Genomic DNA, 20,040 nt, shown 5'->3' with positions numbered 1-20,040 from the left:
TTTTGGCTGAGCGTCGGCAAGGCCTGCAACGAGGGGGGTTTGTATTAATATTATTTTTATTTTGGTGGTCACTGGCTTGTGTGTGTAGGGCCCCTAAAGTTGCTAAGTTAAAGTGAGGTTTTTATAATTAAGTTTGCTCATATTATAGATTTGGTTATTGTGTTTTCTATAACAGTGGGATGTTTTAAGTGCTGGTAAAAGCAAAGAGTTAAAAGTACATTTGTAAGGTTTAAGTACACTGCCTGAACCTATAAGTATTTGCTGTGAAGGGTGTATATATACTGCAATTTGTGTGAGTTTTCTAATTTCTGTAATCAATAATTTGATTGGACTTAGCTATAAATAGTTTTGGTTTTTTGTTTAAGATATTTTTCCAATTTAGTCAATATATTTTGTTATACAGTGGTACCTCAGTATACGTCTGCTTTGGAATAAGTCCAACTTGGTATACGTACGGTTTGGATACGAAAAATTTTGCTTGGTATACGACCTTTGTTTGGAATACGACTCACGTGCTAGAACATCGGCGCGCTACCCATGTTTACCTCTCTTGAGACAAAGCCACGACTGCCCACGAGTGTCAGTGCGCCAGTTGCTAGCATTCAGTGAACAACCCGTGCTATAACTCTCTGTAAATTTTCATGTGTGTGGTATAGCGGGTCCACAGCTCCTGTCAAAGGCCAGTTTTAAAATAAATGATCGCCACACTTGCGGCTTGGTGAGGGGGCCTGGTGGTTAAGTGGCGGAAGCGGTTCTCAGGGCGATTCGCGATGTGGCCGTTTCTCACCCAAGTGCACAGGTGAGAGGCCATCCGCATTCATGATTGTTCCTGGGGCTGCTTATCTTGATAAAGAGAAGCACGAGTCGACTAGAAGGGGAGGAAAAAGATAGAATGGATGGGAGGTTACGAGATAGAGAGAGCGAGAGCGCACGCACGTGAAGTAGTTGAAGTAGGCAGAGTGAAGGTCAGCTGCAAGTAGGGCGACTCCCCTGTTGGGAAGCAGGGGGACCGCCAGGTAAAAAGGCACCGGGCTTCTTCTTGTTTTTTTTTTAAAGAATGCTTTCTGCTGTATTTTAACCTTGTTGTTTTTAAGAAGACTTTTTCTATTGTTTTTAACCTCCACGCTTCACTTCTGATTTTATGGATTATTTATTGGAACTTTGGAGACTGCACTTTAATTTGAACACCTTGTTTTGTTGATTATTTTAATAAAAGCACTTTGCACTTTTTCACCATCCCCTTGCTTTGTTGTTACCGATGAGCTTAGCAGTGAGGCACATTACCGACGGTGTAGGGTTCAAGGGCTTCCCGACAAAAGATGGGAGCATACAGCAAACCTGCATCGTCACAACGTGATTTTGTGTTTTTTCACGTAAATTTGAATTGATTGTTGAAAAGTATCGAGGTGGCATGAGTATCCGGGACATGGCTTTTGCATACCATTTGCCGAGAACGACGGTATCTACGATTGTGAAAAACAAAGACATTATTAAAAATTAAAGTGAGGTTAAATTTTCATTTATTTCATCTAATTAGATAGATAGATAGATAGATAGATAGATAGATAGATAGATAGATAGATAGATAGATAGATAGATAGATAGATAGATAGATAGATAGATAGATACTTAATTAATCCCAAGGGGAAATTCACATAATCCAGCAGCAGTATACTGATACAAAGAAACAATATTAAATTAAATAGTAATAAAATTGCTTTTGTATTTATGTATTTTAGTATTAAACAGTGTTTAAATTATTTTATACAACCCATCAATGTATAATATGCCAATAACAATAGGATTTTTTTTCATGAGAACGGATTAATCATTTTCCCATTATTTCTTATGGGAGAAATTAGTTTGGTATACATCCTGTTTGGTATAAGTCAAAGGATCTGGAATGGATTAAGGACGTATACCGAGGTACCACTGTATTTTGGGAACACATTTGTATTGTGAATTGTATTACAAGTTATTAATTGTGAAGCAGTTGACAGCTTATTACTGGGGAGTAGGTATTAGTTAGGGGATTCTAATTTATCCTCTAAAACCACGTATTTAAAATTAAAGGGGTTTTCATAAATCAGCTTAGGGAAATAGAGTTTATGAAATTAGGGCGCTATCCTATGGCTAAAGGCTAAAGAAAGCACTACACAGAGATAGCGCAAATGTATTTTTTACCGAAAGAAACAGTATGATTATTGAAGTGGTTCTTGACATCGTAAAGAAACTGAGAATGCAGTAAACTAGGGTAGTTTTTTGGAATTGTTTATACAATATTACTGCCTAAGTATAATCTTGAAATTAATTAAGAATCATCTTACAAATTGTCAAATAATGAGCTGCATTATACAAAACAACTGCCCAAGTCTGCGTCTTCCTTAATCCAACAAAAAAAATGATTTGCACGTTTGTACTAATACCTATTATGCTATTATTGCTGATGAATGCAAAGATGTTTTAAAAAGAGAGCTTGTGATTCTGTCTGTATACATTCAGGCAGGCAGTGTGGCATAGTTAAGGGACTGGACATAAAACCCTGAGGTTTTGGGTTTAAGCCAGTGAGAAAGGGCTTCTGGACTCATTTTCCCACAATTCCAATGAAAACTCAGCTGCACATGCACTAGAACAGCTCTCCCCGGATTCACAAAGCCAGGACAGAAACTCACGAAGATTCTCCTGAAGACAAAAGGCCAAATCGACCTCCAGGGATTGCAGGAATTATTAAAGCCGCTGATGACGCTTCAATCTGTCTTAAGTATCTTGAACTCTTTGGTAAACAGTATAGAACATGTCATCAAAGCACAGCTGGAGGCATTTAATAATTATATAAGGCTTTCAGACTTTGGATCACTGTCTGGAGAATTTTTGGCCTTACAGGTAAGCATTTCCGGTATGCTAAAGCATAAGGGAACTCAGTGTGAACTGATCCCCAACTCCAGTGACTGGAATCAAATAGCACTCATTCCAACTATAAAAAAAAAGCTCCCCATAGTCGGGCCTTGGATTAGGGAGGCTGTTACTCAGACCACTGAGGGCCACATGGGGGGAGAAGGAGGGACACTGTACAAAGGGACCCCAGACAATGTGAGTGGGTGTCAAGTAGCACCTGCTCCTACAAAACAAGAGATGGGTTGGGGAAAACATAACCCCAGTCTGATAAAGGCAACAAAGATGATGAAGAGCCCCTCTTCAATCAAGAGGGTCCCAAACCAACCAAAGACCACATAAGAAAAACGGGTGGTCAGTCAAATTTAAAAGATTCGCTCAACAAACCTAGGTGGTGACCAATCGGAAGATTCTACTGAGGTCACATGGCTTTATTTTCCCACGTCAAGGGACAATGGGTAAGAGAGGGGAGTGACAGAAGAAAAAATAGCAGCATATACTAACCAGTTTAACCCCTCCATTTCAAAAAACATAGGGGACACTGTTTCAAGTGCCAAGTATCGGGACATCACTGGAGACACTGTCCAACGCAACAACCCACTGGGAAAAAAAACACTTTGAGAACAGGAGTGGCTATCAAACCAACTAGAGATATATTGGTGGCCGCTAAGTATGGCAAATAACTGTGAGTATCCTTTTAGCAGGGGTTGGCCGATGCTCAACCTCCTCTGCAACATTCTTATCCCTTTGTGGGACTGGACGCGGAAGGGCATGTTGGTGCTCAGGAGGAAGGACATGCATCCTGGCCTGGATGGCAAGTGAAATGGAGTCCGGAAACGCAACTCTGCTGGGGTCTTTAGGGTCTGACAGAAGGTGCCTTCATGGGAGGACTGCCCTGGTTTGCATGACCCAGAAGTGCTCCAGGTGACGGGACAAGAGAACAGAAGCATTTCCAGGTCGGCTTAAAAAAAAGCCTGCTGCCTCATTTGGAATCGGGAGTCAGTGGGCTACACTCTTGGAGGAGAAAGAAGGATTGTGCTTGGTGTGTTTTCTCATTCTTATTCTTGTAAAGAAGGTTTTAGGGCTCAATAAAATCCTTTATTGGAGCACAAGTGTGTCTGGGGAGTTATTGTGTCTGTGGTTTGGGGTTCAGTAATGCCCCCTTGTGGCTACACTATTTGAACAGGCATTCTCCAAAGCACAAGGCTTAAAATACAAACAAAAAAAGTTAACAAATGCTTACCTAAAATAGAAGTTGCTAGAGAGGTCAACATTTTGGAAAATTCTCACATATCTACCAAAAATAAAAATATTTCAAAACATTTTTATTCCAAGACGGTCATAATCAAAAATATAATTTACATTTATCCCAAAGGTATCAAAACTACCATCAGTTTCATCTGGAATAAAGCAGGCTTTTAAGTATATTTTTATATAAAAATGGTATTTAAGCAAAGCAATGTACATATATTCAAAAAATTAAACCAAATAATCAAATAAAGGCAATGCCTAAAAATATTGCCCAACTACAGTACCTTGCTTCATCAGGGTGTGTGATTCTGACAGAATCATTTGGAATATAGATCATATTTGTGTCTTCTATTTTGTAGATAGAATGTCCACCTATGTCTGCCACTTTCCTTTGTTTTGTAATCAACACAATATAGTAACCCTCTAAAAAACGAACAAAACCTGTAATGAAAACAAAAAAAAAATCCGTCAGTTAACAAAAAGTTAAAAATATTCCTGTTCATTCAAGAGGGCAAAACCTGTAGATACTGCAAATATGGCAGACACATTTTGAAAAACATACATAAATTATAAATTTGATGCAAAGGGTACAGTTCGTACACTTTTATATAAATAGTATACACTACACTAGGCAGCTAAAGTAGCATTTATTAAATGATTTTGTTTAAATAGGCATTTTTGAAACAAAGTAATTTATGTCCCACTCATGCTTGTTGCTTTTACATTACATTGTTCTGGGTGGCTAAAACTTCTGGTCCCCCAGACTGAACAAAGCAGTTTGATAAAGGGTGTGCATTAGGTACTACATACATGCGGTGTACCTTACGCAGCCAACTTAAAGAAGCAAACCTGTCACACATAGAATTAATTATATCTCTTAGGCCACCTAGGAATTCTCCTGGAGCAGTTGGAGACTGTTGCCAAGGATAACATGGCATGTCATTTTCAGCTTGAAATCATGCCACTATGACTCTCGCTAAGTAAAGAGGTTGGAAATAAATGAATAACTACTGTAATTTTTTAGCTATTTCTAAATGATAAAATTACTAGATGTGCTTCTTAAAGGGCTATTTTAAAAACATTAAGTAATTTCAAGGCATCTTACTTTTTATTGCAACTTTATTTTTAAAATAATACTGAATAAAGAATACAACTATAAAAGAGAGTGGACAAAAATATATATACTGTAGCCTAAATCTTCTACTTTGACTTACTGTTGTGGATTTCTCACATTTGCAAAAATTACTTTTGACAACACTGTATTATATACATTACAGTATTTATAATTAGCAGGATACTTGTAAGGCAAATTAAGGATACTGTATACAAAAGGAAAACCTTCAGACAATAACTACATTTAAATCTTATGTTGATGGCAACAACTGTTACTTATTGTGTCCAAATTAAAAACAATTATTGTCAAAGAAAAATTACATATTAAGACAGCCTTTACAGAATCAGGAGTCAGTTACATTAATCTGTTTATGCAATGTTTGTTTTTTAGTTAGGACAAGACTTCGAACCTTTACCTGATCTGAACCAAGGCTGACTATAGGTGGCACTTTAAAGTATTAGGAAGATTTAACAATGACAGAGACACAGCTTTATGACCAATGGGTCTTATTTAAAATATAAAATTGTGATTTAGAACATTAGAACAATCTAGATGAGAACAGGCCATTCAGTCCAACAAAGCTACCCAGTCCATTTCACATAGTTCTTCTAAAATAACATCAAAGTTGTGAAAGTCTGTAAAGTTTTATTGTCTATCACACTACTTGTTAGCTTATTCCATGTGTCTATCGTTCTCTGTGTAAAACTTCCTAATGTTTATGCAAAATTTACTCTTAACAAGTTTCCAACTGTGTCCCTGTGTTCTTGATGAACTAATTTGAAAATAATAGTTTTGATCCACTGTAGCAGAGATGGGGGACTCGAGTCACAATTTTCAGGACTTGAGACTTGCTTGATTGAAGTAAGAAAATGACTTGACTTTGACTTGAGAGGAAAATGACTTGACTTGACTTTGACTTGAGAGTAAGTGACTTGAGACTTGACTTAAAGTGGAAGACTCGACAATGACTTGAACTTTTAAATATAATTTGTTTAATATAAAATAATTTAATAAAATAATTATAACTCAGCAGCACCATAATTGGCGCCTGCGCCCTTAACGCTGCACAACTCTTAACGTTACCAAGAAGAAGAAGAAGAACGCTGCACAACTCAAACCGCGCCAAACATGGCAGACAATAGTCGAGCTCCTCATATAGTCATGTTTGGCTATAAGGACTTTGAACTAGACCGTACTAACAAAAAAAAGATTTGCCAGATGCAGAGAATGCAACACGAGAGTATCAGACACGACAACCACAACATCAAATTTCATCCGCACTTCAAAAACCACAAGGAAAGGTAAGGAAGTCGAATTCTTTATAGTCAATTTAATAAAACGATTACTAATTAATTAAATGAATCTTTTCTGTTTGTCATAATTTGGCCTTTGTTGCATGTTTTTTTTATCAGAAATGTGATGATCATCTCATAAATAAAACGCTATAACGTTACCAGTGACGTAGCCACATTTTGATGTTGAGTGCAACTTGAAATGAAAGGGCTTCTCGATATTACATGTAAACTATAATGTCTATATTAAATGTGCGCATTTTCAAGCGTTTGTATGGACTGACTGCGTGTGGTTAGTTGAATGGCAGCTCGTGTAACGTTATACTGCATGAAAATCTAAGATGAAAGCGTCGATGCAATCACTTCTCCTTCAATAACTCGTTCAAAACTTTTGGTCATACAGACAAGAATAATTTCATCGTTCAATCGGTTACGTTAAGTGTCTATAATTTTTTTGTGTACACTCACAATAACAACAAAATGTTGTGTGCTGTATAACAATGAAACCAGTTCAAATAGAAAACAAATATATCAGATTATATATTATGTATGAAACGTGTATATTTGCGTCCACGCAGAGATGACGATTAAGCTTCATAACTTCATCACTGGGCTATATTAACATACATTATATTTATATTCTGCTGAAATGAAAAAGATCCGTTCATTTTAATTAACGAGATTCATCACTAACGTTAGATTAAAAAGAGTGGATAAATCCCTACTGTGCCTTATAATGGACAGCATAAGTATTAAAGCATCATATATAAAACATTTCCTCGATCATTAAGAAATTGTTTTTGAGGAAAACATTTCAGGATTTCTCTCTATATAATGGATATGTATGGCACCAAGTTTGAATTTCCAAAATGCAGTTTAAATGCAGCTTCAGAAGACTCTAAACGATTCCAGCCGAGGAGGAGGAGTCTTATCTAGCAAACAATCGGTTATTTTCTAAACAAATGGACAATTTATATACTTTTTAACCTCAAACGCTGGTTTTGTGTTGTCTCTGCAGTCTGTGTGATTCGGTAAATACAGTCTTAGATTGCAGCAAAAGTGCAGACACAGTGTTTACACAGTTAACATGTATAGAAGCTCAAATGCCCTTTACAAAAAAGGTAAAACAGCATTGCAGGATTTTTGACATTAAAGATATAAAAGAGATTGTTGTTTTTTGACATCTATTAACTGTATTTACCCGAATCACACAGACTGCACAGAGGGGAGACAAGACCAGCATTTGAGGCTAAAAAGTATATAAATTGTCAATTTGTTTGGAAAATAACCAATCATTTCGGGCATTCTGAAGCTTCATTTAAACTGCATTTTGGAAGTTCAAACTTCGGGGCCATACATATCCATTATATATAGACAGAAATCCTGAAATGTTTTCCTCAAAACAAAAAAAAAAACCAAACAGTTTCTTTATGACTGAGGAAAGAAAGACATGAACATATTGGATGACAAGGGGGTGAGTACATTATCTGTACATTGTTGTTGTCAAAGTAAACTAATCCTTTCAGATTGAATTGCATTATACATTTTAGACTGGATTTCTTAGTTTTAAACATTTTGTGTAAGCAACACAATTTTATTTTCAGATATTAGTGTAGCACAGATATGCATATAATTTAAATATAGCAATGCAAATAAGATACATAATATATGTATATAAGTTCATCTTTTCTGTAAAAATTTTTCTGTGCAAAAATAAACGTATCGAAATTTTAACCTCTGTTTGTTTTAGTACTGCAACTTGACTTGACTTGGCTTGAAACTTATCAGGACTCGACTTGACTTGCTTAGGGTGAACCCTTGACTTGACTTGACTTGCTTGATTTGTCTTAACTGTGACTTGAGACTTGACTCGAGACTTGATGGTTAACACTTGAAACTTGCTTGGACTTGATCATATGCGACTTGTCCCCATCTCTGCACTGTAGTAATTCGCTTCATAATTGTAAATAGTTCGATCATATCTCCTTCTTAATCTTCTTATGCTTAAACTGAAAAGGCTTTTACTCTTTCCTCATAGTTCATCTCCTGAAGCCCTGGAATAAGCCTTGTCACTCAACTCTGGACATTGTCCAGCACAGCTATGTCCTTTTTGTAGCCTGGAGACCAAGACTATACACAGTACTCCAGATAAAGCTTCACCGGTTAGTTATAAAGCTTCAGCGTAATCTTCTTAGTAGAAAATACTTTCAACTGCATACTGTGAAACCTTTTAAATATATAGCTAAACCATGTAAGAAACAGAAATCTGAAGAATACTCAGGAAGTTAGAATTAACTAAGATGATCTAGCTTGAAATAATTCCAATTCATACCAGTGCATGGAAGACTACATTTAAAAAGCAAATGCTTTGTTTTATAAATTAGCACCAAACATAGTAATAAACAGAACCTAATTATATTGCAAAGTTAGAAGTTAAAGTCTATCTGTCTGAACCCTTTCAAATTCATCATCTTGGAGAGTGTGAGCCTAATTCAGCATTTTCAGAAACATCTTAATCATTTCAAAGTATATAAGAAGTTTGTAAGTCAACTAAACAAATAAATTGCAAATCATCCCGCTGTTGGTAGAAGGAATAAAACGAATTTATACATCAACCCCCATGTTATATAATATAAGATTGGTTAGTGGCACTGAATCTTGGCTCAGAGGACCTGAATTCATAAACCATGTGCAGCAAGAATCTTAACAACAATTCTAAGCATCTCATTAGTTTTAGTATTGTTACATTAGTTGCCTGTATCCTTTGAAATCAATATAAAATGCTCTATCATATATAAAGTCCTAAACATATATAGGGTAGTCTAGATCTAATTATGCCATTTTCAATACGCTATAACTTATTAAGTTTATTACATATAAAATCACCCGAAAAATCCCAGACCATCGAGAAGTGTGTGAACTGACGACATGAAGAATCCCCTTTGTGCCGAACTGGAATCATCCCCGCATAAATCAAAGTCATCCAGAAGATCTGGATTTGCATAATTAGATCTGGACTACCCTGTAATATTCATAATCATAGATCTTCACTCTTACTATTCTAGAAGCCGAGCATAAAACAAACTGGTGAGGTGTATGCACACACAAAAAAAAAAAATAAAAAAAAATCAGGAATGTTTTACAACCACAGATATGATTGCAATGTAATGCCCAGATATCCCACAGCTGGCATCAACTCCTTGTATCTGGGTCATCGATAAGCATGAACCGAAAATGAACTAGTACAATGAGAAAACATAACAAAAATGGTACAAAACAAAGTGCTCAGAGCATTTTTTTCAATAAAGCAAGTGCCCAAATCAAATAAATTCAGTGCAGCAGAGTCTACTTCATCAAATAAATAAATAAATAACCCTTGATAAAAATCAGTGTTCTTCTCTGCAGGTATTAAAATTAGCAATAAATCTGGGATCTGCGGAATGATCTTCAGAGCCTTACAGCTGCACTTGCTCCCAAATGCTCAGCAGGAACAACCCTACCAAATGAGTGATGTTCCCTTTGCTCACCACGGGGCCAACTCCCACCAAGCATCCTGTCCAATGGTCTAGCTATCCTCACCCAATTGTCCTCACTCTCCTGTCAACCAAAATGCTTGACTGTGCTCCCTTTTTCCTCCTTCTCAATCTCTCCTTTTTTACGCCCTTTTCCTCTCTAACCTTCTTATGCTCTTCATACTCTTATAGATGCAGATGCCCTAGTTATAACCTGCAAAGCATATATGAGAAAAAGATGTGCTTCATGTTAACAAGCAAATAGCTTGTCTCCTCACCAAACACCTTATAACCATTCAGCTCTGCAGCAGCATGCACCCACGCAAACAGAGCCCAAGCCACAATGTTTTTATTTTAACCAATTATGCACTAGTTTTTTACATGTCAGTGTGTTTACAACAAACCTCAGAGGTCCCTCTTCATGAATTAAGCGCAATCCACTGGAGTGAAATCAAGCATGATTGTCAAAGCAGGGGTAGTCCTGCAAGATGACCATAGCATCACAGTGCTAAGTGACTCAGTCATGATAAAAGCTTTTCCTCCTTGGTGAATTGAGCATAATCATCAGAGCTGAGGTTGGGGAGGTCGTGCAGGATTGGCCAAGATCCACCTCTGGTACTGCCACTGGCACGCTGGGGTTGGAGGGAGAGGATTGACCACAGTGGCCTACAGGTTGGCAAATGCTTCACTAAGGGTTTTTTTTTTGCATTATTTAACCTAAATTACATATCAAAAACTAAATGACCATTATTCTTCTTATGAGTTGCAATTAGCCGTGCAGTAGCAAGTATAACACTCCAAATTTTTAAAAGTTCTTATATGATTAAACATTTGGTTTATGTTAATAGCAACACAAAAACAGTTACAGTTTAGGAATTTCTTTTCAAAAAACTGAATTTTACACTAAATAACCAAGAGATGTTGTGATGCTCCACACTGGTATCAATTTTCTTTTGTGCTCTATTCTGTCAACTATCAGGTTTAGATATAATTTCCCATACCTTTGCAAAGTTATGCTGTTTGGCACATGGTGTCCCCCTTTCTGGCAACTTTGTATACCTTTTTGGAAGCATTTAGTCTCTTGCACATAAACAGTCTCTCAAAACAGTTATTATAGTTGCAAATATATACATACACAAAGTATATATCACTCTGAAGAAACAAGTAAACAATTTGTAACTATGTATAATAATGTACTCATCCACACCTTTACTTTTAAAATAATTTTTCATAGCTGTCCTTGAAACATATTGTGTACTGCTAGACACAGAGAAATCTTACATTTTGAGTTTGGAGTTATATATAAAAGAGCATAACTATAATGTTACAGCAGTAACAGAAACCTTCTGCTGTTATGCACCCAAAATCTGGAATAGCCTGCCAATAGGAATTCGCCAGGCAAATACAGTAGAGCACTTTAAAACACTGCTGAAAACACATTACTTTAACATGGCCTTTTTATAACTTCACTTTAACTTAATACTGATACTCTGTATGTTCAATTCTTCATAATAACTATTCATGGTGGCTCTAAAATCCGTACTGACCCCTACTTTCTCTTCTGTTTCTTTTCCGGTTTCTTTGTGGTGGCGCCGCCACCACCACCTACTCAAAGCATCATGATGCACCAACATTGATGGACTGAAAGCCAGAAGTCTACGTGACCATCATCATCAGGTCCTTCGATGAAAACGCTAAATACAAAGAGGACTGTTTGATTTATGTTAGGTAGATTGCCCAGAGGGGACTGGGCGGTCTCTTGGTCTGGAACCCCTACAGATTTTATTTTTTCTTCAGCCTTTGGAGTTTTTTGTTTTTCTGTCCACCCTGGCCATCGGACCTTACTCTTATTCTATGTTAATTAATGTTGACTTATGTTTATCTTTTATTGTGTCTTCTATTTCTCTATTCATTTTGTAAAGCACTTTGAGCTACATTTTTTTGTATGAATATGTGCTATATAAATAAATGTTGATTGATTGATTGAATGGATAAATAAAGATGGGGATGAGTATAACATAGATGGATACACATTTTATAGGAAGGACAGACTGAACAGAAAAGTAGATGGGGCTGCTGTTTATGGCAAACAGAATTTAAATGCAAGTCCTCTTTTGGTTGGACTATGAGCCCCATATTAGGGAGGACATGTGGCTTCGCCTGGAAAGCCTTAGTGGGAAAAGATCTTATTTTAGGAGTGTGTTATAGACTTCCCAATGCAGACAATAATTCTAATGCACACCTTTTTAGTAATATTAAAAAGGCAAAGTTTACAGATGGATTATTTGATTTTTTTTTTAATAATCATTTACTGTTTAACACAGTATGTTAAAGTACCAACATGGGGAGAGGCCTGTCGATTTGGTATTTTGTAATAATCAGCATAGAATTGAGGGTGTAGAAGTGATTGAACCACTAAGTTCAAATGAACATAATATAATATAATTCTTTGTGTTGGAAGAGTGCAGATGCAACAACTAAAACTGTTAATTTTAATTTTGGTAGGGCAAATTTTGAGCAGATGCCGCAAAGTCTTAAGGATGATAGACTGCGATTAGCTTTTAAGCATGGAGACAGTTAAGGAGCAGTGCAATAGATTTAAAAATGTATCACATCTAATGCAGGATAGAACCATACCTATATTTGGAATTAGGAGGAAACTAATAAAAACTGCAGTAGGTTAATAAAGAGTTAAAAAAAAAAGCTGCAAAGGAAAAAATAACTGTACAAGGTGTATAAGACTAATAACTGCAATGTGAATTGTAGGATGTATAAGAACATGAGGGCAACCATTAAGAAGGATATTAGGGTGGCTAAAAGACAGTTAAAGAGGAATATAGTAGAAAAGGTGAAAGACAACGCAAAGAGCTTCCTTTCAGTATTTTAGTAGGAAAAGAACAGTCAAGGAGGGGGTGAAGTGCATCGGGAATAGTAAACAAGAATTTAAAAACAAAAATACAGACAGTGAAATAGCAAATGCTCTAAACTCTCATTTTTCTGTGGTCTTCACAAGTGAGGAAATAGATAACCTTCCAGCAGTAAATGGGACTAAGGAGGTACTGAAGGATTTAGAGATTGTGGAGGGATAAGAACTGCTTATAAATACTGTTTATAAAGTAATAAATCCTTGACACATTTTTAGGAAGTCACTGTTCACTGGGAAAATTCCAAATGACTGGAAAATGGCAAATACTATATTTCATTATATAAAAACGGTGACTAGGCAGATCCAAGCAACTATATGCCAGTAAGTTTAGTGTGCATCACAGGAAAATTAATGAAAGGAATTGCTAAGGATAAGAGCACATGATATTATTTATGTTGACTTTCAGAAAGCATTTGATAAGATACCGCATGATAAGCTGAGCATTAAACTAAAGGAATTGGGAGTTCAGGGTGATGTTTGTAGATGGTTGCAAAACTGGCAGGAAGCAGAGGGATATACAGCATAGAACCTTATCAGAAATGGATGATGTTAAGAGTGGTGTTCCACAGGGGTCAGTGCTAGAACCTCTGCTATTTTTAATATATATATAAATTATTTGGATAAGAATGTAACAATCTAGTTAAGTTTACAGATAAGTGGATTGGTAGATAATATAGAATCCACTGACTTGTTATTGAGGGATATGGACAGCATATAGACTTGGGCAGATGAAATTTAATGTCAGTAAATGTAAAGTATTACACGTAGGAAGTAAAAATGTTAGGTTTAAATGCAAAATGGGAGGTCAGAAAAATCAAAAGTACACTTTATGAGAAGGATTTAGAAGTCATAGTGGACTTTATATTATCAACTTTCAGATAGTGTTCAGAAGCCATTAAGAAGACTAACAGAACGTTTGGTTAAATAATATGATGCGTAAAGTACAAGTCCAATGATGTTATTCTCAAGCTTTATAATGCACTGGCGAGGCCTCATCTGGAGTAAAGAGAGCAGACAACATGGAATCTCCACAAGACTGTCTAACAGTTTCATCCACCAAGCTGTCAGGATGTTGAACTCTGTCCATTACCTTCCCCACTTGCCCCCTACCCCTGGACCATAACAAGAGTCATTATCTACCAAGTACCCTACTTCAGCTGGTATTATATAAAGATTCAATATTACATCTGCTGCTGTCTGTCTTTTTGTACATCTCATAAGCAACTCTATAATGCACCTTCTAATTTTTTACTGTAATTGGCTTTTGCACTAATGACTATTGCACATTGTACACAGGTCTACTTCACAAGTTCTAATGTTATTTATCTATATGTTATACTTTTATACTTTTTTTATATATGTTTTATTGTACTACAAAGTTGAGAGAGAAACAGTATTTCGATTCTCAGTATGTTCTGCACATATAGTGAATTGACAATAAAAGGCTATTTGATTTGATTATGATTTATTTAAAATAAGACACCCGTAGTTATGTAAAAGTACCATTATTGTTTTTGATTGAGTTGAGGGGTTTATTGTAACATATAGAAACAACTTTGAAACATGCGGTGTCCCACTCAAGCATAAACGGTTAACACTCCCATTGTCACAGATCCCTAACGCTCCTCACCACATAATATTGTGGAAAATGTTCAAAAACAGTAAAACAACCCACTTTTTTAATTCGTCTATTTTCTTAATTAATATTTGTCTGCACCACTGATAAAATCAAAAGATTTTCACTTTTTACTAGTCTCTACAATTAACTGTAAAAAATGCAGACATGAAGTCATGAAAATATGAAAACATCCAAAAATGTATAGAAACAATATGTTTTTCATTTAATACAGTACATTTTAGAATTTTACTTTATACATGACAAATGCTATCAATTGAATATATTGTTGCATTGAAAATTATCGTAGGGTTTAATTTACTTACCAACAATGCCACAAGCAGTTACAGCTTTAGACAATCCTGATGATCCTTTCTGTCCAATTTTGGTCCGGTTACCCAAGTCTAGGCGACCCAAAAGTTCTCTTGCCTCTAGCTGGTTGTATACATGCTAAAATGAAAATATATATGAAATATAGCTAAATTAAAATTCAAATTTGAAATTAAATAATTGCAATATCTTTTAATTATTTTGTACAAGTTGTAGATAAAATATTTCTCAAACTAAGGCCTTAAAAATATTTTGTTAGTAATACAGAATAAGATTCCTTAACAGGCAGAAAAAATATCTGAAAAATTTATAGGCTAGAAAGCTCAAAAACAATTCTGTTACAGGATTAACTGATAAATTCATTTTCCATTTTTGTCAGCCAAACATTTTCTCTATAGGTACAAAATATAAATGTTTACATTACCCTGTGAGAGTGGGGACAGTTGTCAGGGTTTATATTATATGGCCATTTACAAATAAATGTAAAAAATTTTGAAATAATAATTGTACGGAAAAATTTGCCTTTACAGTATACCTTTTTTCCACCATAATTAACAGTCTCCTACCCTGGGAATTTAATGCATTAATATGGAAAAGTTAAGATTCACATACTTTTGCATACGTTTTTCTCCACACACCTCCAAAAATAAACAAATAATAAATAGTACTGGAGACTAATTAAGAATTCTAGTCCAATCAGTGCATACCATCTGCATGTGTTTTTCATGTCTATGAGGTTTTTACCTCAGGTACTCTGGGTCTTCCTTCCACATTTCAAAATTCTGTAGGTTTGGTGGTTCTAGACTCTAAATAAACAAAGTTTAATTGATTGTTGGTATGCTTATAGTTATACCCTGTGATGCACTGGCAACTTGTCCAGGATCGCTTCCTGCCTTCTACCTGTACCTGCTGGAGCAGACACTGCCTCACAGCAACCCTAAAGAAGAATCTGAACTTTAAGTATACATGACAACCAATAGCTTTTTTCAAATAAAGTTTCTATTCATGTTATATGTTGTGATGGAGTAATATACATTTCTCCATGAAGAATTATGTCAAGTTATTTGGTAAAAAGTGATGAGTAAACAGTTTGAGCTCTTACCATTTTTTTTCAATGAGAGTAAAGTCATGACTCACAATGGACCACATAAGAATAACAGTGTTCTTAATTTTGAAACAAAACACTGTTGCACCAGAAGTATTGTTGGATAATTTTTTTTGCTAAGCAACAAACACACTCAGAATTCTTCCTAAGCTCCTTTTTTTATTTCAAAACATACCAATATACATTAATAAATCGTTCTTTAAGCAATTAGATTCAACAATAACCTCATTTATTTGGAATTCTAAACATCCACGCATCAAAAGAGCGACCCTACAAAGACAAAAGGCAGAAGGTGGCATGGCTCTACCTAACTTCCAGTTTTATTACTGGGCGGCAAATATACAGGCGATAAGAACCTGGACACAAATAGAAGAACATACACAGGCATGGACCGCAATAGAAGTAAAATCCTGCAGTACTTCTTTGTATTCCCTGCTCTGCGCTCCAATAAACACACGTTATCGGCAATACACTAATAACCTAATTGTGCTCCACTCACTTAGAATCTGGAACCAATGTAGAAAGCATTTTAAGACGGAGAAGCTTCTTTCTGTGGCACCCCTGCAAAAGAACCACCTCTTTCAACCCTCACAAACATATGCAGTTTTAATATCTGGAAAAAATTTGGACTTAACTTGTTGAGAGATCTTTATATAGACAACGTCTTTGCATCCTATGAACAATTACAGTCCAAATTTAACATTCCAGCTACAAATTTCTTTCACTATCTTCAAATCAGGAACTTTGTTAAACAGAACCTTCCAGATTTTCCTCATCTTGCACCCTCATCCACGCTGGAAAAAGTATTGCTCAATTTCAAGGAGTTAGACTCCATCTCTACAATATATAAAATCCTTTTACAATCCCTTCCTTTCAAAGATCCAAGAGGACACTGGGAAAATGACCTCTCAATTAATATATCAGAAAAGGAGTGGAAAGTAGCAATGCAGAGAATTCACTCAAGCTCCATATGCTAAAGCATACAATTATACAACTCAAAATTATATATCGAGCACATCTGTCTCGACTAAAACTCTCCAAAATGTTTCCAGGGCATGATCCAACCTGCGAACGTTGCAACCAAGCCCCAGCCTCACTGGGTCACATGTTCTGGGCCTGCACCAAATTAACATTCTTCTGGACAAAAATTTTTAATTACCTCTCAAACAGTCTTGGACTCACAATCCCTCCTAACCCATTAACAGCTGTGTTTGGGGTTCTTCCAGAGGGTCTTAAGGTGGAGAAAGACAAACAAATTGTGATTGCATTCACTACACTGTTGGCACGCAGACTTATTCTGATAAACTGGAAGAACCCAAACTCTCCTCTTTTAAGTCAGTGGGAAACCGATGTGTTATACTATTTGAAATTGGAAAAAATCAAATACTAGTTAGAGGATCTGTGCAGACTTTTTCAAATCATGGCAGGATCTAATCAGTAATATTTTAAAATGAGTTTATAAAGCACAGAGAATTTGATGATTTAGGTATTTTTTACAAGCCTTAAATTTTACACCATTTGGCTTGCTCTCTCTCTCAAGGGTGGGGATCGATCTGTTCTTAGCATAATTTTTTTGTAAAACTTGATTACTATGTATTGATTATAATAAAATTAATAAATAAAAAAAAAAAAAAAAAAGAATTCTTCTACACTGTTTCCCATTGATTTTCTGTTGATCTTGACCAGTCCATGTTCAAATGCACTCCCATAAAATGATGCAATGTCCCAATACTTTACTGTGGAGAAGTTGTTACCTGGAAAGGCTTATTCCTGGTGTTCTAAAAGAATACAATTTTATTGAAATGCTTTTGAGATTGTTGAACTATAACTCATTCAAGTAACAACTGGTATTGCAGTAACTTTCTTAGTAACTTCCCATTTTGTTTACCAATAATGAGATATAGCCAGACCTATGTAGTGTGGAGGCATATTAATTTTGTTCACTTCTTATTTGTTTTTTGGGGATCACCTTTGCAGTGACTACAAGCAAATCACTGTGCTAGTTGTACAATGAAAGCAAAAAAAAGAAACACCTCCTTTCTGAAGTCCTCTGTCCTCTTTGTTTTTTATGCTTTTGAACTTTTACCTATTAGTATAGAGCAGAAAGTTGACCTAGCAACTACTACTTGGATCCAAGCTCCCACTTGACTGGTGTCAGTTTTCAATATGGACCAGCTTCACCAGCTAACAACACTATCCTCTAAAAGCAATAAATAAATTATTTTTTCAAGTAACTAAAAGCTAAAAAAATGTATTGAATATTTAACAAAAATCACAGAAAAATAAGTGAAGGTAGTATTCACTCAAGATCTGAACATTAGCAAAGAACAAGCCTTACTAACAGGCCATGGGAAACTATCACAGAGTGTATGAACCCAAAAGCTAAATGAGTTATTTTACACTAAAAATCACTTTTACTGGGAATTTGTCAGATTTTCCTGGATAATAACTGACTGTATTATACATTAACAGCCTTATGGATAAGGCTTCATAATTAAAGTTTTGCATATTATTTCAATGAGGGTTTCTATGACTGTGACCCTCATACCCCATAAAGTGCCACAAACAATCAAGATCTTATTTTCTGCTTCTGCCTCTTTCTCACTGTAGAAACAGGTCTCTCTTCGTTCTACCAGTCAAGCCTAACCAAATAAATTTCAGGGTCAAGAAAATCATGCTGTTGCAATGGGGACACCACACATTTCCTGGTGCACTGGCACATCTCCACTGTCAGCTTCATTAAGATGGCCATGTCTTAAGGGTAGACCTTCAGCATTTTAAAAGGCAACTTTGTCCTTACTCTCCTGCTCGACCACTCTGGAAACATACGCTAATTTGTGCTGTCTTAAAAGCCTATCAACCTTCTACAGGCTACCATGGCCTTGCACTCTATCTATAAAGAGAATCAGATGTACAAAACTACAGGGCCATCTGTACCCTTTCATCCTAATCTTACAGGTTTCCATTGACTCCACAACTCAAATACTAAGCCACCACCAACACACATCCCCAGGTTATTCTGTCCAAAGCACTTCTGAGTCATACCTTACTTATAGAGGACATGCTGGTCACTTCCTTGCGCACTGGTGGCATGATGACCTACATCAAAAATACTAATCAATCTTTCATCTTCCTGAAGTCTTCCTGGGCCGTATTCTTGCCCTATGTAATGACACACCTTAGGAGAAACACTGGACATACATCAAGCCATCCCAAACCAACCAATAAAAATGTAAAAGAGAAAAATGCATCTTCATGTTCAATAAACCCAAAGGACGATTAAAAGATGTAAAAGACAGAAAGGCAGTTAACCAATGAGCTCCCAAATGGACAGATCTATATCTGATAAAGTGCTAGAGTAATATTGTATACTTAGAGGCCTCTCCCCTCCGTCATTCTGCTAATGGTGGGACTCTTGCACTAAATTTCCCTGCTACGCATATATTTTTATAACATTTGTATAAATCAATATAGAAATGTAATCAATATATTTCTTCATATTTAAAAGAGCTGAATTAAAAAGAAAATCTTAATTTCTTTCTGGATTCATGTTCATCTCATACATAATTATTAATAGCTACTCTTAAATACACGTAAAACATTTTACAAAACTGCTAACTAGAATAATAGTTTCTCTCCTCTTTTGTTCTTCAATGCTGGTGGGCTGCATTTCACAAAATGTACGGTTGTATGTTGTGTGAAAATAATTTTATGGCCATATAAAGTCCAACAAAAAGTGTTAAAATTTCATTTAAAAAGTACATTTCTTGAAGAAACTACCAAACATTAATGTTTTTTAGCTAATAAGACAACAGGTTTCTATTCTTTTTGGCAGAAATTCTAGTAATTCACAGTTATGATATACATCAAATACCATCTGTTAAGTATATAATGTGCTTTATTTCCTTGTTACACTACCTTTTGAATGGAGACCACTCTCATGTTCAGAAAACAAGAAACCTAGGTATGAAAGCAGCCTCAGAGTGCTACCCTCTGCTTAAGC

At 35.8% G+C, this 20,040-nt stretch overlaps 1 protein-coding gene across 5 annotated transcripts in view; it reads right to left on the bottom strand.

The window, feature by feature from the left end:
- fig4a (FIG4 phosphoinositide 5-phosphatase a) overlaps nucleotides 1-20,040 on the bottom strand; it is a 340,932-nt gene that overhangs the window by 293,008 nt on the left and 27,884 nt on the right. For all 5 annotated transcript variants that reach the window (XM_039747917.1, XM_039747913.1, XM_039747915.1 and 2 more), the window contains exons 4-6: nucleotides 14,929-15,052; nucleotides 4,428-4,584; nucleotides 4,136-4,186 (exon numbers count right to left, since the gene is read on the bottom strand). In XM_039747917.1, coding sequence (XP_039603851.1) covers nucleotides 4,136-4,186; nucleotides 4,428-4,584; nucleotides 14,929-15,052 — 332 coding nt within the window. The remainder of the gene's footprint in view (nucleotides 1-4,135; nucleotides 4,187-4,427; nucleotides 4,585-14,928; nucleotides 15,053-20,040) is intronic.

This window comes from Polypterus senegalus, chromosome 3, assembly GCF_016835505.1.
Source record: "Polypterus senegalus isolate Bchr_013 chromosome 3, ASM1683550v1, whole genome shotgun sequence".
Taxonomy (NCBI): Eukaryota; Metazoa; Chordata; class Cladistia; order Polypteriformes; family Polypteridae; genus Polypterus; species Polypterus senegalus.
Note: the sequence above shows the minus strand (reverse complement) of the source record. Positions and strands in the feature narration are given on the sequence as shown.